The following is a 14,352-nucleotide window of genomic DNA, read 5'->3' as shown; positions in this document are numbered from 1 at the left end:
TTCTGGTACATAATTCTAGTGTTCAAGGAATTCATGCTCCATTCCTCTTTGAAAAAAAAATATATATCCTCCCATTTAATTTCCTCCGCTTAGAATTTTATAGAAGTCAGTAGCTAATGCATTGTGGACATAGCGGTCAACATACTAACTGGCATTGTATTTAAATATTATCTGTCTCATGTTAGGTAAAGGAAAGGCTTCAGCAGATGGGGCCATTTCAGCCAATGAACATCTTTCTGCGACAGGAAATTGACAGAATGCAAAGGATTATTGCTCTGCTGCGAAACACTTTGACAGATCTTAAACTGGCCATTGATGGAACCATAATCATGAATGAGAATCTCAGGGATGCTCTGGATTGTATGTATGATGCACGGATCCCAGAGCGCTGGAGAAAGGTTGGTATTGTTGTTTCATTAGAAGGAAAATAAAGTTAGAGCATCATTCTTCTGAATTAACTCCCCCAAACTAATTATGACATTTTCAAAGCTTCTAAACACACGTACATAGTCACTGTTAATTAAGTGATTCTTGTTGTCATTCATTTACTTGAATCCCAACGGCCGATAAGGTCCCACAGAGTTGGCCTTCTCTGGGTCCCGTCGACTAAACAATGTCGTCTGGCGGGCCCCAGGGGAAGAGCCTTCTCTATGGCAGCCCCGGCCCTCTGGAATCAACTCCCCCCAGAGATTAGAACTGCCCCCACCCTCCTTGTCTTTCGTAAATTGCTTAAGACCCACCTATATCGCCAGGCATGGGAGAATTGAGACATCTCCCCCAGGCTTATATAGTTTTATGTATGGTATGCTTGTGTTGCATGGTTTTTAAAAGTTGGATTTTTAATGTGTTTTCTTTTAAACATTAGATTTGTCACATTGTACATTGTTTTATTATTGTTGTGAGCCGCCCCGAGTCTGCGGAGAGGGGCGGCATACAAATCTAATAAATTATTATTGTTGTTGTTGTTGTTGTTGTTGTTGTTGAAAGTTCTGTTTGTATTACATGCCATTCCAGTGGGAAGTTTCTAGCCCATATGCAAAGGAAGAATGTTTCATGTAGTAATTTCTCCATGCCATTTCTGTCTTATCAATTTAATACAGGTAGTCCTCGATTTATGACCACAATAGAGCCCCAAATTTCTGTTACTAAGTGAGTCATTTGTTAAATATATTTTGCCCCATTTTACGACCTGTCTTGCTGCAGCTGTTAAGTGAATCACTGCAGTTGTTAAGTTAGTAACGCAGTTGCTAAATGAATCTGACTTCCCCATTGACTTTGCTTGTGAGAAGGTTGCAATTACCTGATTACCTGATCCTGGGATGCTGCAACCATCATAAATATGAATCAGTTTCCAAGTGTCTGAATTTGGATCAGATTTGGGGCTGCTGCAAAGGTCGTAAGTGTGAGAAACGATCATAAGTCCCTTTTTCAGTGTTGTAGTAACTTTGAACAGTCACTAAATGAACTGTTGTAAGTTGAGGATTAACTGTACTGCACAGTCTACTGGGATTTCTCTTTTTTTTTTTAAAAAAAGCCATTTACTCATGAGCAGCATAATTATCTGCATCCTGTCAGGCCAGCCTTTGAATCCACATTTTAACCTTGGGTTAAAACGGTAATGTTTTATAACAGTAGCTTGATCCACTTGCCATGTACTACTACAGATTTGGGTGGGAAAGGACTAGAAGCTAACTTGATTGAATGTTCCTTCATACAAGGAGGATGATTCTGGTTACTCTTTTTCTTTGACATCTTGTCCTTAACGTAGAGGAGTAGTCCATCATATGAATCTTCCAAAACAAATGCAGTATACAACCCAGATACTTTTACTTCTTCAACCCCCAGGTTTTGAAGCATTGTACATCCTAGTTTCTTGCACCATATTATTTCTCTGTTTCTAGGCATCTTGGGCTTCCAGCACACTTGGTTTTTGGTTTACTGAACTTCTTGAAAGAAACCGACAATTTCATTCATGGATTTTTGAGAAACGACCCAATTGCTTTTGGATGACAGGATTCTTCAATCCCCAGGGCTTTTTAACTGCAATGAGACAGGTAAAATATCTGATTGCTCTACAATTCTATACATTTGTTTTGCTTTTTATCTGAAATGAATACATGTGGAGATATCATCTATTTTCAGGAAATGGAATTGCCTTTGTCTTCTCGGAGAAACTAGAGCTGGTATAATTAGACCTCACTTTTCTTTAATTATTTTTGTTTCATTTTCATGATTGTGATAAGGCATAGGATGTTCCAGTCTCCTACCCTGCAAATATTGTACTAGGCTTGAGAAAGTTTTGGAAGTCCTAGAACAATTGTTAGGGAAAATATTCCACTGTAAATCTTAAATTTCAGAATTTATTACTACCCGTGATTTTGACAAGCCGACATTTCTAAATCAAATATATAAAACTGCCTGTTGTACTTGGGCAACTGGTTATCATAGCTCTCGCCAGCTGTCTATATAGCTCACAATGGAACACAGCAACCAGCTGATTCCTGGCAGCTGCCAATGACTCCTATCATGCTAGGGAAAGAGAGCTTCCCTAATTTGGTATTCTGTGCTTCCCAGCAGTCAGCCAGTTGTTCTGTTCAACTGTGTGTTTTTGTGTGCATGGCTCTGGCCTAACTCCTATTCTGCAGGGAGGACTCCACTGCTAAAAATATTGTCCAAGTTGTAAATCTTTCTTTTGTTCAGAAGTCTCCTTTGCATGGTATTTTCGCTGCCTCTGTGGTAGATTAAAATAATAAGAAACAGAGAACCTGCTGATTTGTTATTTCTAGGAAGGGAAAAGGGAATTTGCTAACAAGAGGATGTAGACATTAACTGGCTAACAGGTGGCCACAAGGAGAGTGAAAGAAATTACAAGGAAATATTCTAGAAATCAAAACTTTAAAACCTCTTCTAACTGGTAGTTTTTCAGAGAAAGTTGTGACTTCTGAATTTGAATTAATTTTTGACTCCTTTTTAAAATATCTTTCTAAATTAGTCCCATCTTTTTGATACTTTTGGTAACTAGCATATATTGGACTTTCTGTGCTTTAATATACCTTACAGCCAGGGTTCTAACTAACCTCGCTGCTGGTTCGTTTCCTCTTACATTGGTTCTTTGGTGGCAGAAATTCTGATCTAACTGTTCCTTTCCTTTGAAACAGGAAATAACAAGAGCAAACAAAGGATGGGCACTTGACAGTGTAGTTCTGTGCAGTGAGGTCACAAAGTGGATGAACGATGACATCTCAACTCCCCCTTCTGAAGGAGTCTATGTATATGGCCTCTATCTAGAAGGAGCTGGATGGGATAAAAGGAACATGAAACTTATTGAATCTAAACCTAAAGTGCTGTTTGAACCAATGCCTGTGATAAGAATATATGCAGAAAACAACAGTGAGTATTAAATTGAATGTGATTTTGATGAATACAGTATTTCACAGTTTATTTTTTTTAAAAAATAATCTTTATTAATTTTCTACATATAAAAACAGTCAAAACAAACAAAACATACATAGAAAAAAAGGGAAAAAGAATGAAGAATGGACAGACAGATGTGCTTAAAGCATATAAGACATTAGGTTTCAATAGTAAAGGCATAAATCATCAACCATGTCGTTGACTATCACTGTCGAGCAACCTGATGTTGAGTATTTATGTCTAGGGTGTGGAATTGTTTATTTATTTCCTTTAATTCTGAATACTATATTTGTATTCATTTTAGGTATTTCTGAGGAAGGTATGAGTTCGTTTTTAGGGGTTTTATGTTCTGTCGATTTGTGGTGCAGTATTTCACTGCTTAAATGAGAGTATTTCACAGTTTAAAATTGCCTATGGATTCTACACATTTTGTGGCATGAAAAAAAAATGTTTGGATATAAAATGAAAATGCTTGCTCGTCAATCCCTGAAGGCAAACACTGCTATTTTTTTATATAGGGTCCTGAAAAGCTTTATTCCTCGTTGCTCTTTTGGGAGCAGAGATATTAAAAGACTCCTTACTGAATGTGTATACTCAATAGTACATGAAGTGTATTCACTACAGTACAAGTGTTAGAGAATGATGAATTGTGTTCAAAAAAGGGTGTGAATTTAATTTGAAATGATCTCTGCTAAGTCATGATCATCATTTGGAAACACAGGAAGCAAGGTTTTTTGGCACAGTTCTTGGATTCTGCAATGTGATCTTAAGTTATTCTATGAAAAAAGCATGTTAAAAAAACCTTCACCAGGTCCAACTTCTAAATTAAGCTGGTTCTGCTACATCTATGTGCCCTTTGTGCTTTGAATTGTTGTTGATTGGGTTTAGAATGCACTTGCACAATAAGGAAAATGAGAAAAAAGAGTTTCACAAGACATAGAACTCAGCTTTCTGAATCCCACATTTTTATTTCTTTTCTGAATAGAAACAATGCCTATATTTAAACAAACCAATAGAAACTACTTTACCATTTGCCAGGTTTAGGATTGAGTTTGCAATGGATACATTCTAGGCAGAATAAAAGTGGCTAAATAATATGTAAAAAAGAAGAATGCTGCTTCCTCCCCTCCCTAACTATATTCTCAGAAGTAATAAAGAGAAGACTGTAAAAAAATATGAATTTCTACTTCAATTTAAGCTAGATCAGACCTGCTGTGTAAAACCAAATGAAACTTATGAGTGAAGAGAATAAAAAACACATTTGTTCATCTGGGAAAAATCAACACAGTGGCAAAGGATTTCTTTCCACTTAAATTATTGTTGTTGTTTTTAAAAGTATCAAACAGCTTAAACCCAGCTTTTTACACTTGTGAGGATTTTTTTAAACAAGGCTACAATTGTTACTTGGTATGTAGGTGCTCTTGTTGACAGCTGAATGTATAGAGTTTGGATCTGCTTGAGCAAACAAGTCAAAAGACTGAAAGTGCAACTTCAAAAATGAAGGGAAGAAGCTCTGGGATCTGTGAAGGGGGAAAACAGCTGTCAGAATCAACCATGGGCTGGAGAGACAGACTGCTTTCTGAAATTTGGTTCAGAATGTTGGCCCGAAAATAGACAGCTTTTTCTTTCAAGAAACGAAATCCCATAAGAAATAAACGCAACTGCAATAAAACCCAAAGTTTTGTAGTCCTCCCTTTTTCTTTCAGTAATTTGTGAAGCTACTTGGTTAAATCTGTTTGGTTACCTTTTGGTAAGATATAGCTGTACAGGAAAATGTCTATGGAGATTCTCAGTCATCCAGGTTGTCCCAAAGATGTTTCTTCAAGAGGCAACTGGACTTTCTGATTTTTTCTTTGAAGACATTTCATTTCTCAACCAAGAAGCTTCTTCAGAGCTTCTTCAAGCTTCTTGGATGAGAAGCAAAGCATCTTCTTCTGGATAGCTATGCAGAGAGTACAACAGTTCATTTAGTTACCATTCAAAGTTACAATGACACGCATAAAGTGACTTATGGCAGTTTTTCACATTTAATGACCATTGTAGCATCCTCACAGTCGTGTGACCAAAATTTGGATGCTTGGCAACTGATTCATATTTATGTTGGTTGCAATGTCCCCAGATCCTGCAATGACCTTTTGCAACTTTCTTACAAAGCAAAGTCAGCGAGGAAGCTAGATTCATTCACTAACTTGACTGCAGTGATTCACTTAACAACAATGGCAAGAAATGTCATAAAATGGGGCAAAGTTCACTTAACAAACATTTCACTTAACATCAGAAATGTTGGGCTCAATTTAGTTGCTAGTCGAGGACTGCCTATATGCAGTGCCTATCAAGCTGATTTGCAGATATATGAAGGAGTAATATTGTAGGCCTGTATAAATGTCATTCTCAGTTGAGAATGTCATGCATGGCCCCAAATATGAAGGGGTCTTTTTTACTTGGATTCTAAGGATGACATTTAAAATTGCCATCCTATGGATGATCAGTGCCAGGAAAGAACTAAGACGAGCACAGGTGTTGCTTCCCACAAGACTATTCATGTCAGAGACTTTAAGGAAAACCTGCCGCGGTCTTGCTCCTACTTAAGTCAATTGTGAGAAATGCTTTTGTGTTAATACTAAGGATCTCTATGGGATGAGTGTACAGTCTCTAAATGGGTTCTGTTGTAAAATTGAGGTAAAAATGCAGGAATAGCATGTCCAATAATATTGGTTGAAATATCACTAATATCCAGATAAGGACCTCATCTTGAAATTAGGTAATCGTAGAGAGTAAGAAAAATGACTATTGCAGGATAGGCCAGATCTGTTACTAAAGTGATGAAAAAACCCCATAGGTTAAGTTCAAAGCAAGCAGAAAGTATGCGGAAGTGGCCCAAACAAATACCCCCCCCCCCCCCATTCATATGGTTTTTGCAGGGGTGGTGGTGGTACGCAGTAATGGGCAGCCAAAATTTTACTGCCACACTGTGGGTGTAGCTTATTTTGTGGGTGTGACTTGATGGTCATGTGACTGGGTAGGAGTGGCTTGCCGGCCATGTGACCAGGTGGGAGTGGCTTGAACGATCATCATCATTCAAGTGAACTGTTAAGTCCTTGATTTACAACCTCACTAGTGTCGCTCTCTGGGGTGACAATTTGCTTTGCGTTTCCGGTGCTCGCTTTCATGGGTCACCCCGTGCCTTAGGCTGGGTAGTTAGGTGAATGGGTGCCGATCAGCTGTTGAGAAAAAAGGGGGGAGCAAATGGCCCCCCTGCAACGCCTGCCGGTGCTGGTCTCCCAGCCCCCTTTGTGAGGAGGAGGAGGAGAATGGGAGGGGAGCTGGGCACACAGCTTCATTTCCGCCGGTGGAACTGTGTTCCACCCCGTCCTGCCTGCTGCCCACTCCTGGCACAATTAGACTTGCAAAATTCTGTTATTAAAACCACTCTTAATAAAAGTAATCTTAGCCTTCCTGTGAAGTTGCTTCTTGGTCTGTTCTACCAAGTGAAATTAACATTAACAGAAAAGATAAGAGAGAGAGAGAGAGAGAGAAATCTGAAACTCTGTCAAGCAAAAGTTTTTATTTATTTATTTATTTGTTTAGTAAATTTGGTTGCCACCCATCTTGCCTCCAGTTTTCTTGGTTCTTATGGCATGTTCAATGATATTCTAGTCTTAACATAACTGCCCTCTCTCTAAATTGGGGGTGGGTAATGCATGACGCTTCAGATACTGATTATAACTTTCAGTATTCATTGCCACTGATTATGCTGATGACACTTGGTTATCAGCAACGTTGATAGGGAGAGTGGGGTCCATTCTTGATTCAGGGAACCAGATTTGTTCCAAATAACATTGGTTGGTTTGTATTTCATCATTGCCACTACAGGCCCAAGTGAGCATTCTGATTCCAACATCTGTTATCAACTTGGAGCTTATTCCCCCAGCTGGATAGACACAGTATGTCAATTGTTCCAGAGGTGCTTTTCCAAAAGGCAACTTCTGAACTGCAGACGTTTCTTGGATGAGAAGTGAAATGTTTTCAAGGAAAATACCAAGAAAGTCTGATTGCCTTTTGGAAAAGCACCCTTGGGACAACTGAACAATTGAGACTCTCCATAGACACCACATGTCAATTATTTAATGATTCTATCTGTGGCTTCTATCTCCTAGACCCAGCTCTAGAGGTAGAGTTCTTGCCTCATAATCAGGAGGTTGTGAGTTCAATCCTAGGTAGAGACAGATGTAGGGTCTCCTGCTTGGGCAGGGGGTTGGACTAGATGACCTGCAAGGTCCCTTCCAACTCTGTCAATTTGGGTCCAAAGATCAGTTCATTGAGTTTTGGCAGAAAGTAGTGTTTTCCCAGCTATAGTGCAGGAGTGGGTTCCACTTACCTTTGCCACCATTTGCATCGTGATGGTTTGTGCATTCACACAACCTCTCAAGCAATTCTGCTTTCACGAATGCTCAATAGCTATAATCAGCCTGAAACACAGCTGAGGAGCTGATCAGCTGTGCTTCGGGCAAAGGAATAACAGTATGTATAAACCCGAGGGCGGGCAGGAAGGCCCTTTTTCAAGCAGCAGCAAAGGAAAAAACCTCGAAACAGTAAAAATATTCCCCCCAAAAAAAATCTGAAAAAAGATCGCGGAACTCATGGACTGGCACTGACTGAATTGGATCTGTGACACCATTGTGACATCACCAATGGGTCACTACTGGTTCGGGAAATCTGTTCTGAACCGACGGAGACCCACCTGTGCTATTGTGACAGAAGACCACATGCCTTGACAATCCGGTGTGTTAAGAAGGAATCACTGGAGGTCAGTTATCTGGCTTGGAAGAGTAAAACCAATTCCTGTCCTGAAAGAAATACATATAACTTTCTTTGGAGACAGCAATATTTATTGTCCTCTTAGAGGTGTGATAAAAGATAGGTTGGGAAATAGCATCCCCCCCCATCCCGTTGGAACTCTTTTTTTTCCATCGCTGGAAGCATATTAAGAGTATTGCATTGGCAGTTCTGTGTTAGCAAAAACTTCAGAAGAGAAGGATTTAGGGGTAGTGATTTCTGACAGTCTCAAAATGGGTGAGCAGTGTGGTCGGGCAGTAGGAAAAGCAAGTAGGATGCTTGGCTGCATAGCTAGAGGTATAACAAGCAGGAAGAGGGAGATTGTGATCCCCTTATATAGAGTGCTGGTGAGACCACATTTGGAATACTGTGTTCAGTTCTGGAGACCTCACCTACAAAAAGATATTGACAAAATTGAACGGGTCCAAAGATGGGCTACAAGAATGGTGGAAGGTCTTAAGCATAAGATGTATCAGGAAAGACTTAATGAACTCAATCTGTATAGTCTGGAGGACAGAAGGAAAAGGGGGGACATGATCGAAACATTTAAATATGTTAAGGGGTTAAATAAGGTTCAGGAGGGAAGTGTTTTTAATAGGAAAGTGAACACAAGAACAAGGGGACACAATCTGAAGTTAGTTGGGGGAAAGATCAAAAGCAACGTGAGAAAATATTATTTCACTGAAAGAGTAGTAGATCCTTGGAACAAACTTCCAGCAGACGTGGTTGGTAAATCCACAGTAACTGAATTTAAACATGCCTGGGATAAACATATATCCATCCTAAGATAAAGCACAAGAAATAGTATAAGGGCAGACTAGATGGACCATGAGGTCTTTTTCTGCTGTCAGTCTTCTATGTTTCTATATTATCACTGCAGTATGGCTGGGCCTTTGGTCTGATGCACTGATAATTAACTTTCTTGGACAAAGATATCCTGACAATATATACATTCTGGTGCTCTCCCAACTGAATTTCTGTATCGCAGTATAAATGTTTCTTTTTTAAAATGGCCTAGAAATTTTAATTATCCTGAAAGGTTGACTAGAGTTGAGCTACTTGAAGAGCATATTATGCCTGTGCATTACATGCTGGACTCAATTCAACATGCTGCTTTTAATATTTAAACTCCCATATGCTTTGATGTACAATTTCCTGGAGGAGCATCTGCTTCTCTGTCTGTCTCCCCGGAGTGTTAAGGTTATTGTCTGATGCTTTCTTCCTTGTGAAGTGAAACTGTTGAAGTGATGGAGGGAGTGACATGGAGGTTTAAACGGTTTTTATTCACTCAAACATACAAATCTTTTGATTAAAATCTAGTTAGGCAATACTTTAAAAAACTTTTATGTATATTTTATTGCTTATTCACTAAGGACATCAGCATATTGCAGTGGTGAAATCCAATTTTTTTACTACTGGTTCTGTGGACATAGCTTGGTGGGCATGGCAGGGGAAGGATACTGCAAAATCTCCATCTCCCCCACACTCCAGGGGAGGGATACTGCAAAATTACTATTCCCTCCCCACTCCTGGGGGAAGGATATTGCAAAATCTCCATTCCCACCCCACTCTGTGGTTAGCCAGAGGTGGTATTTGCCGTTTCTCTGAACTACTCAACATTTCTGCTATTGGTTTTCCAGAACCTGTCAGAACCTGCTGGATTTCACCACTGGCACGTTGGAAAGCATTTTGTCATTGCTATGTCCTTTCACTTGCTTGTAACATGCAAAAATGCTATATGTTATACTTTTGGCACAGTAAAAATGCTTATTAAGATTCCTTATATACAATATTCCATTTCAAGTCTTCCAGAAAGCTCTCCCCACCTTATTCTGTATTGTCAATTGATCAAAAATTTCCCTTTCTTTTTTCTTCCCAAATGTCTTTTCATAAGTGGTTTTCACAACCTATCCTTGGCTGAACTAAGATTTCATAACTTAGCAATAGCACTGAGACTTTATATTCCTTCAAGTGCTTTACAGCCCTTGCTAGAGTGGGTTCCACTAACCTTCCGTATTGCATAGTGATGGAAGGGTTTGCACATGCACAGAGGGGTTTTTTTGCAAGCTGTAGCAACCAGAGGCCCAGTTTGGGAGCATGAACTGCCGCGTTGCTGCCGGTTCGGTGAGGGTTGGTAAATTCCCGCTACCTGTTCTAAAGAACTGGTCTGAACTGCCAGCAACCCACCACTGAGCCCCCGTTTAGCCATCTTGCAAAGTCAGCATATTTTCCCCAACAATCTGGATCCTCGTTTTACCAAGCTCGGAAAGATGGAAGGCTGAATAAAGTTTGAGCTTGTGAGAATCGGAACTGCTTGCTGAACTAAGGGGCGTGCATAAGTGTACTAGCATGCCTTCCTTCCCCTGTCCTAATGTTTCTCTCTTACTGGTATCATGTATACAAATATTGTTATATCTTTGTATACCACCAATACGGACTTTACAAAACAAACAAACAAACAAACAAACAAACTAACTAACTAACTAACTAACTAACTAACTAACTAACTAACTAACTAACTAACTAACTAACTGCTAGCAGTTGGGAGTCAGCAGAGTTACTCTATAATACTACAACCACTGCACCACCATGGACCCTTATTAAACTCTTGTTTAACATTTCAACTTAAGTTATATTGATTGAAATTTTATTTGAGGTCCTTCATAACCTTATAAAAATGATTTTTTTCTTGTTTGCCTCTTGTTAGCCTCGAAAGATCCGCGCCTGTACTCATGTCCAATCTACAAAAAACCACTTCGGACAGATCTGAATTACATTGCTGCAGTGGACCTACGGACTACCCAACCACCTGAACATTGGATATTACGAGGCGTTGCTTTATTATGTGATGTCAAGTAATGCTTAGAGAATACCTGCATGCTGGCTTAATTTCCTACTAGTTTTTTTTTAGAATAGCCTTTTGTTATAACTTTTATGTAGGCATAATAAGAATCTAGCTGGGTCGCATAGGTTAATTTGTATGTGTATGTATACATAATTGTGATTTTTATGTAATTTTAATATGATTTTAACAATCATGGTAATTGAATTACTGTATAACTGGCATTTTATGACTTCCAACTATACCAATATTTGATAATTTCTAAAAGTTTTCCTTCCCTCCAAATTTTAAAGAATTATTTACTTTTCATCATCTTTACATAAACATCCATAGATATACCATAATATCAAAACAAACATAATTATATACTTCTGTCCAAAATGCCATAAATAAATACCCTAAATTTGCACATTTCTGTTTTCCCTCTATATTTAAACTGCTCTATATTTAAACTGCCAGACCCATCCTCGAATACAGCTCATCTGTTTGGAACCCATATCGCATCTCAGATATTAACACCCTTGAAAATGTCCAAAGATACTTCACCAGAAGAGCCCTTCACTCCTCCACTCGAAATAGAATACCTTACGAGACTAGACTTTCAATCCTGGGCCTAGAAAGTTTAGAACTAAGACGCCTTAAACAAGATCTAAGTATTGCCCACAAGATCATATGCTGCAACGTCCTGCCTGTCAGCGACTACTGCAGCTTCAACCACAACAACACAAGAGCACACAACAGATTTAAACTTAATATTAACCGCTCCAAACTTGACTGTAAAAAATATGACTTCAGTAACCGAGTTGTCGAAGCGTGGAACTCATTACTGGACTCCATAGTTTCATCCCCAAACCCCCAACATTTTACCCTTAGATTATCTACGGTTGACCTATCCAGATTCCTAAGAGGTCAGTAAGGGGCGAGTACAAGTGCACTAGAGTGCCTTCCGTCCCCTGTCCTATTGCTCTCTTATATCTCCTATACCTTTCTTCTATTCCTATATCTCTTCTTCTATTCTTTCATTGATATGTTCTATTACTATATCTTCTTTTCTATTATTTCTTAGATATATTTTACTATGAGTATCTCCTCTATAACCGTCATCATGTATTTTACTATGTGTATATAGATATATACCCACTAAAACCCTCATTGTGTATTGGACAAAATAAATAAATAAAAATAAAACAAATAAATAAATCTCCCTCTCTTCCTTCCACCTTCTTTCTCCCTCTTTCCTCCTTCCCTCCTTCCCCTTACTTTCTCCTTCCTTTTCCTCCCTCATCCTTCCCTGAGTACCTCTAATCCATTTTATAATTTAATCCCAAACCCTAACTACATATCAACATCGTGCAGGTCTGACATGATTTTGTTGGCCTCAACTTTTTGATGCTTTGAGTATCAATTGTAACCTTATTAAAATCACCCAGCTTTAAATGTAAAGAAAATAATACAAAATGAAAACAGAACGATACAAAGTGAACTCATGATTTCTACATTTTTATATCGCTTCCTTCATAGTATTGAACGATTAAGAGGAAATTAACTTTTTAAAGCTATCTATAGAAACTATTCCTTTTCTTATGCAATATATAAATACAAACCTTGCATTCAAACAGGAAGATAATTTGCATAGTGCATTTGCTTTATTAGCGTCTTTCTTTCCTTTTTGCATCTTTTCCTCAGTTTTATCACCTTGATTCATTTGTCTAAAATAAACCATATTTTTGTTTAATTTAGTTTGCCACGTTTTCCATGATTTGTGGTTAGTTTTATCCCATGGAAATCCCTCCCTCCAAATTAATTTCAAGAATTTAAGAATGACCAGATATTATCAACAGTAATTTAATTCCCCGAGGAATAAGGGTAAAATGGAACATGTGTTTTAATTTGAAGCTGGGGAAAAAAAGAGTCCTGCTACAAGTATTTCAGCAAAACATTTTGTGTTGCCTGAGATCTTATGAGAGAAAATTCAAAATGGCTTAAGTGTTCTATGGCCTGTTGGAAGAAACATAGAATATTGGAAGTTCAAACTGTGAGAAAGGCAATATTTGCTGACTAACCATCTGGAGTAAGTAGGAAATCACTTAGCCAAAAATTTAGAATCTATTAGAAGGGACCTTTCTCACATCTGAACAAAAAACCAAAGATATTTTTTCATTTGTTATTAGGATTTTGAGAGAGATTATTCATTTCAGAAAAAAGAGAAATAATTTATTTTCTATCTTGAGAATCCAGGGAGGGAGACTTTCCTGATAAGAAATTCTCCATTCTTGTTGGCAGGAGTCAAAATGGCCTCCTTATTTGTGTTCAGAATCTGGGGACAGTTGTGTTTCCAAAGTCTTATAAAACTTTGAGTCCATTTGCACAAGAATTGCCAATGAAATGATGCGCCCAAATTTATTCAATCTAGTCACAAGCTATAATACTAATTAACTGCAGCATCTGGACCAGTTAAAATACCACTCAAAATGGCCAAGTTCTGTTTTGAGCTTCCAAGCTCAGTCAGTTAGTTTAAGCCTGAATTGTTTCAAGCTTGGAATATTTTGCACATCTCTTTCAAGTAAGTAAAATCTTGGTGATCACTTAACCTCCAGAATTAAAGAGCAGCCATTAAAAAGCACATGAAGTGAGATACTATAGCCGTTTGAACTTCCACATTTATCAAAAGCACTCTCTGCAACAGACATTTGGATCAAATATTTCGCAATTAGGTAATAATTCAGTAGTTGATACTAAATAATTTAGTAATGCTCATAAAATATTTGACAATGCCTGCAATCTAATGCATTAATATTCAGTTTGTTTAAATAAGAGTTCCTTCCTGTGGAGATTGAATGTTCATTCCTTCTGAAAACACATTTGCCCATGATTCAAAATCTCCACTTTATCTCAACTCAGATTAACATAACATGGCCTTTGTGTTAAAACATATGTTTCATTTTGAGAAGAAACTCTTTTTCTTTATGCATGCTCTCCCATACTTTCCTATTTCTATTGGGGTTTAGATTCTGTCACTTTAATAGAACTTTTACACCACACAATGGGAAACAGGTTAAAATGTAACAATAGAATCAACCTACTGTATTTCTTGCAATAGAATATTTGGATTATCAAGTGGCTCAGATTAAGATTCAGGTGAGTGAATAATGTTTAAGTGCCATTTAGCAATTATGGTCCTAAAATGTATGAATGCTAAGATGCTAAAAGTATGTTTTCTAAAGAAGATTTTTTTATTTTTTTCACCAACTTTATATAAA

At 38.1% G+C, this 14,352-nt stretch overlaps 1 protein-coding gene across 3 annotated transcripts in view; it reads left to right on the top strand.

Annotated features, from left to right (window-relative positions):
- The window catches only part of DNAH5 (dynein axonemal heavy chain 5), a 189,312-nt gene extending 176,485 nt beyond the window's left edge, over window positions 1–12,827 (top strand). For all 3 annotated transcript variants that reach the window (XM_070747103.1, XM_070747104.1, XM_070747106.1), the window contains 4 exons: window positions 186–398; window positions 1,902–2,054; window positions 3,159–3,390; window positions 10,958–12,827. In XM_070747103.1, the coding sequence (XP_070603204.1) occupies window positions 186–398; window positions 1,902–2,054; window positions 3,159–3,390; window positions 10,958–11,109 (750 nt within the window). In that variant the 3' untranslated portion in view covers window positions 11,110–12,827. The remainder of the gene's footprint in view (window positions 1–185; window positions 399–1,901; window positions 2,055–3,158; window positions 3,391–10,957) is intronic.
- The last annotated feature ends 1,525 nt before the right edge of the window (window positions 12,828–14,352 follow it).

This window comes from Erythrolamprus reginae, chromosome 3 (assembly GCF_031021105.1).
Source record: "Erythrolamprus reginae isolate rEryReg1 chromosome 3, rEryReg1.hap1, whole genome shotgun sequence".
In the NCBI taxonomy this organism is placed as follows: Eukaryota; Metazoa; Chordata; class Lepidosauria; order Squamata; family Dipsadidae; genus Erythrolamprus; species Erythrolamprus reginae.
Note: the sequence above shows the minus strand (reverse complement) of the source record. Positions and strands in the feature narration are given on the sequence as shown.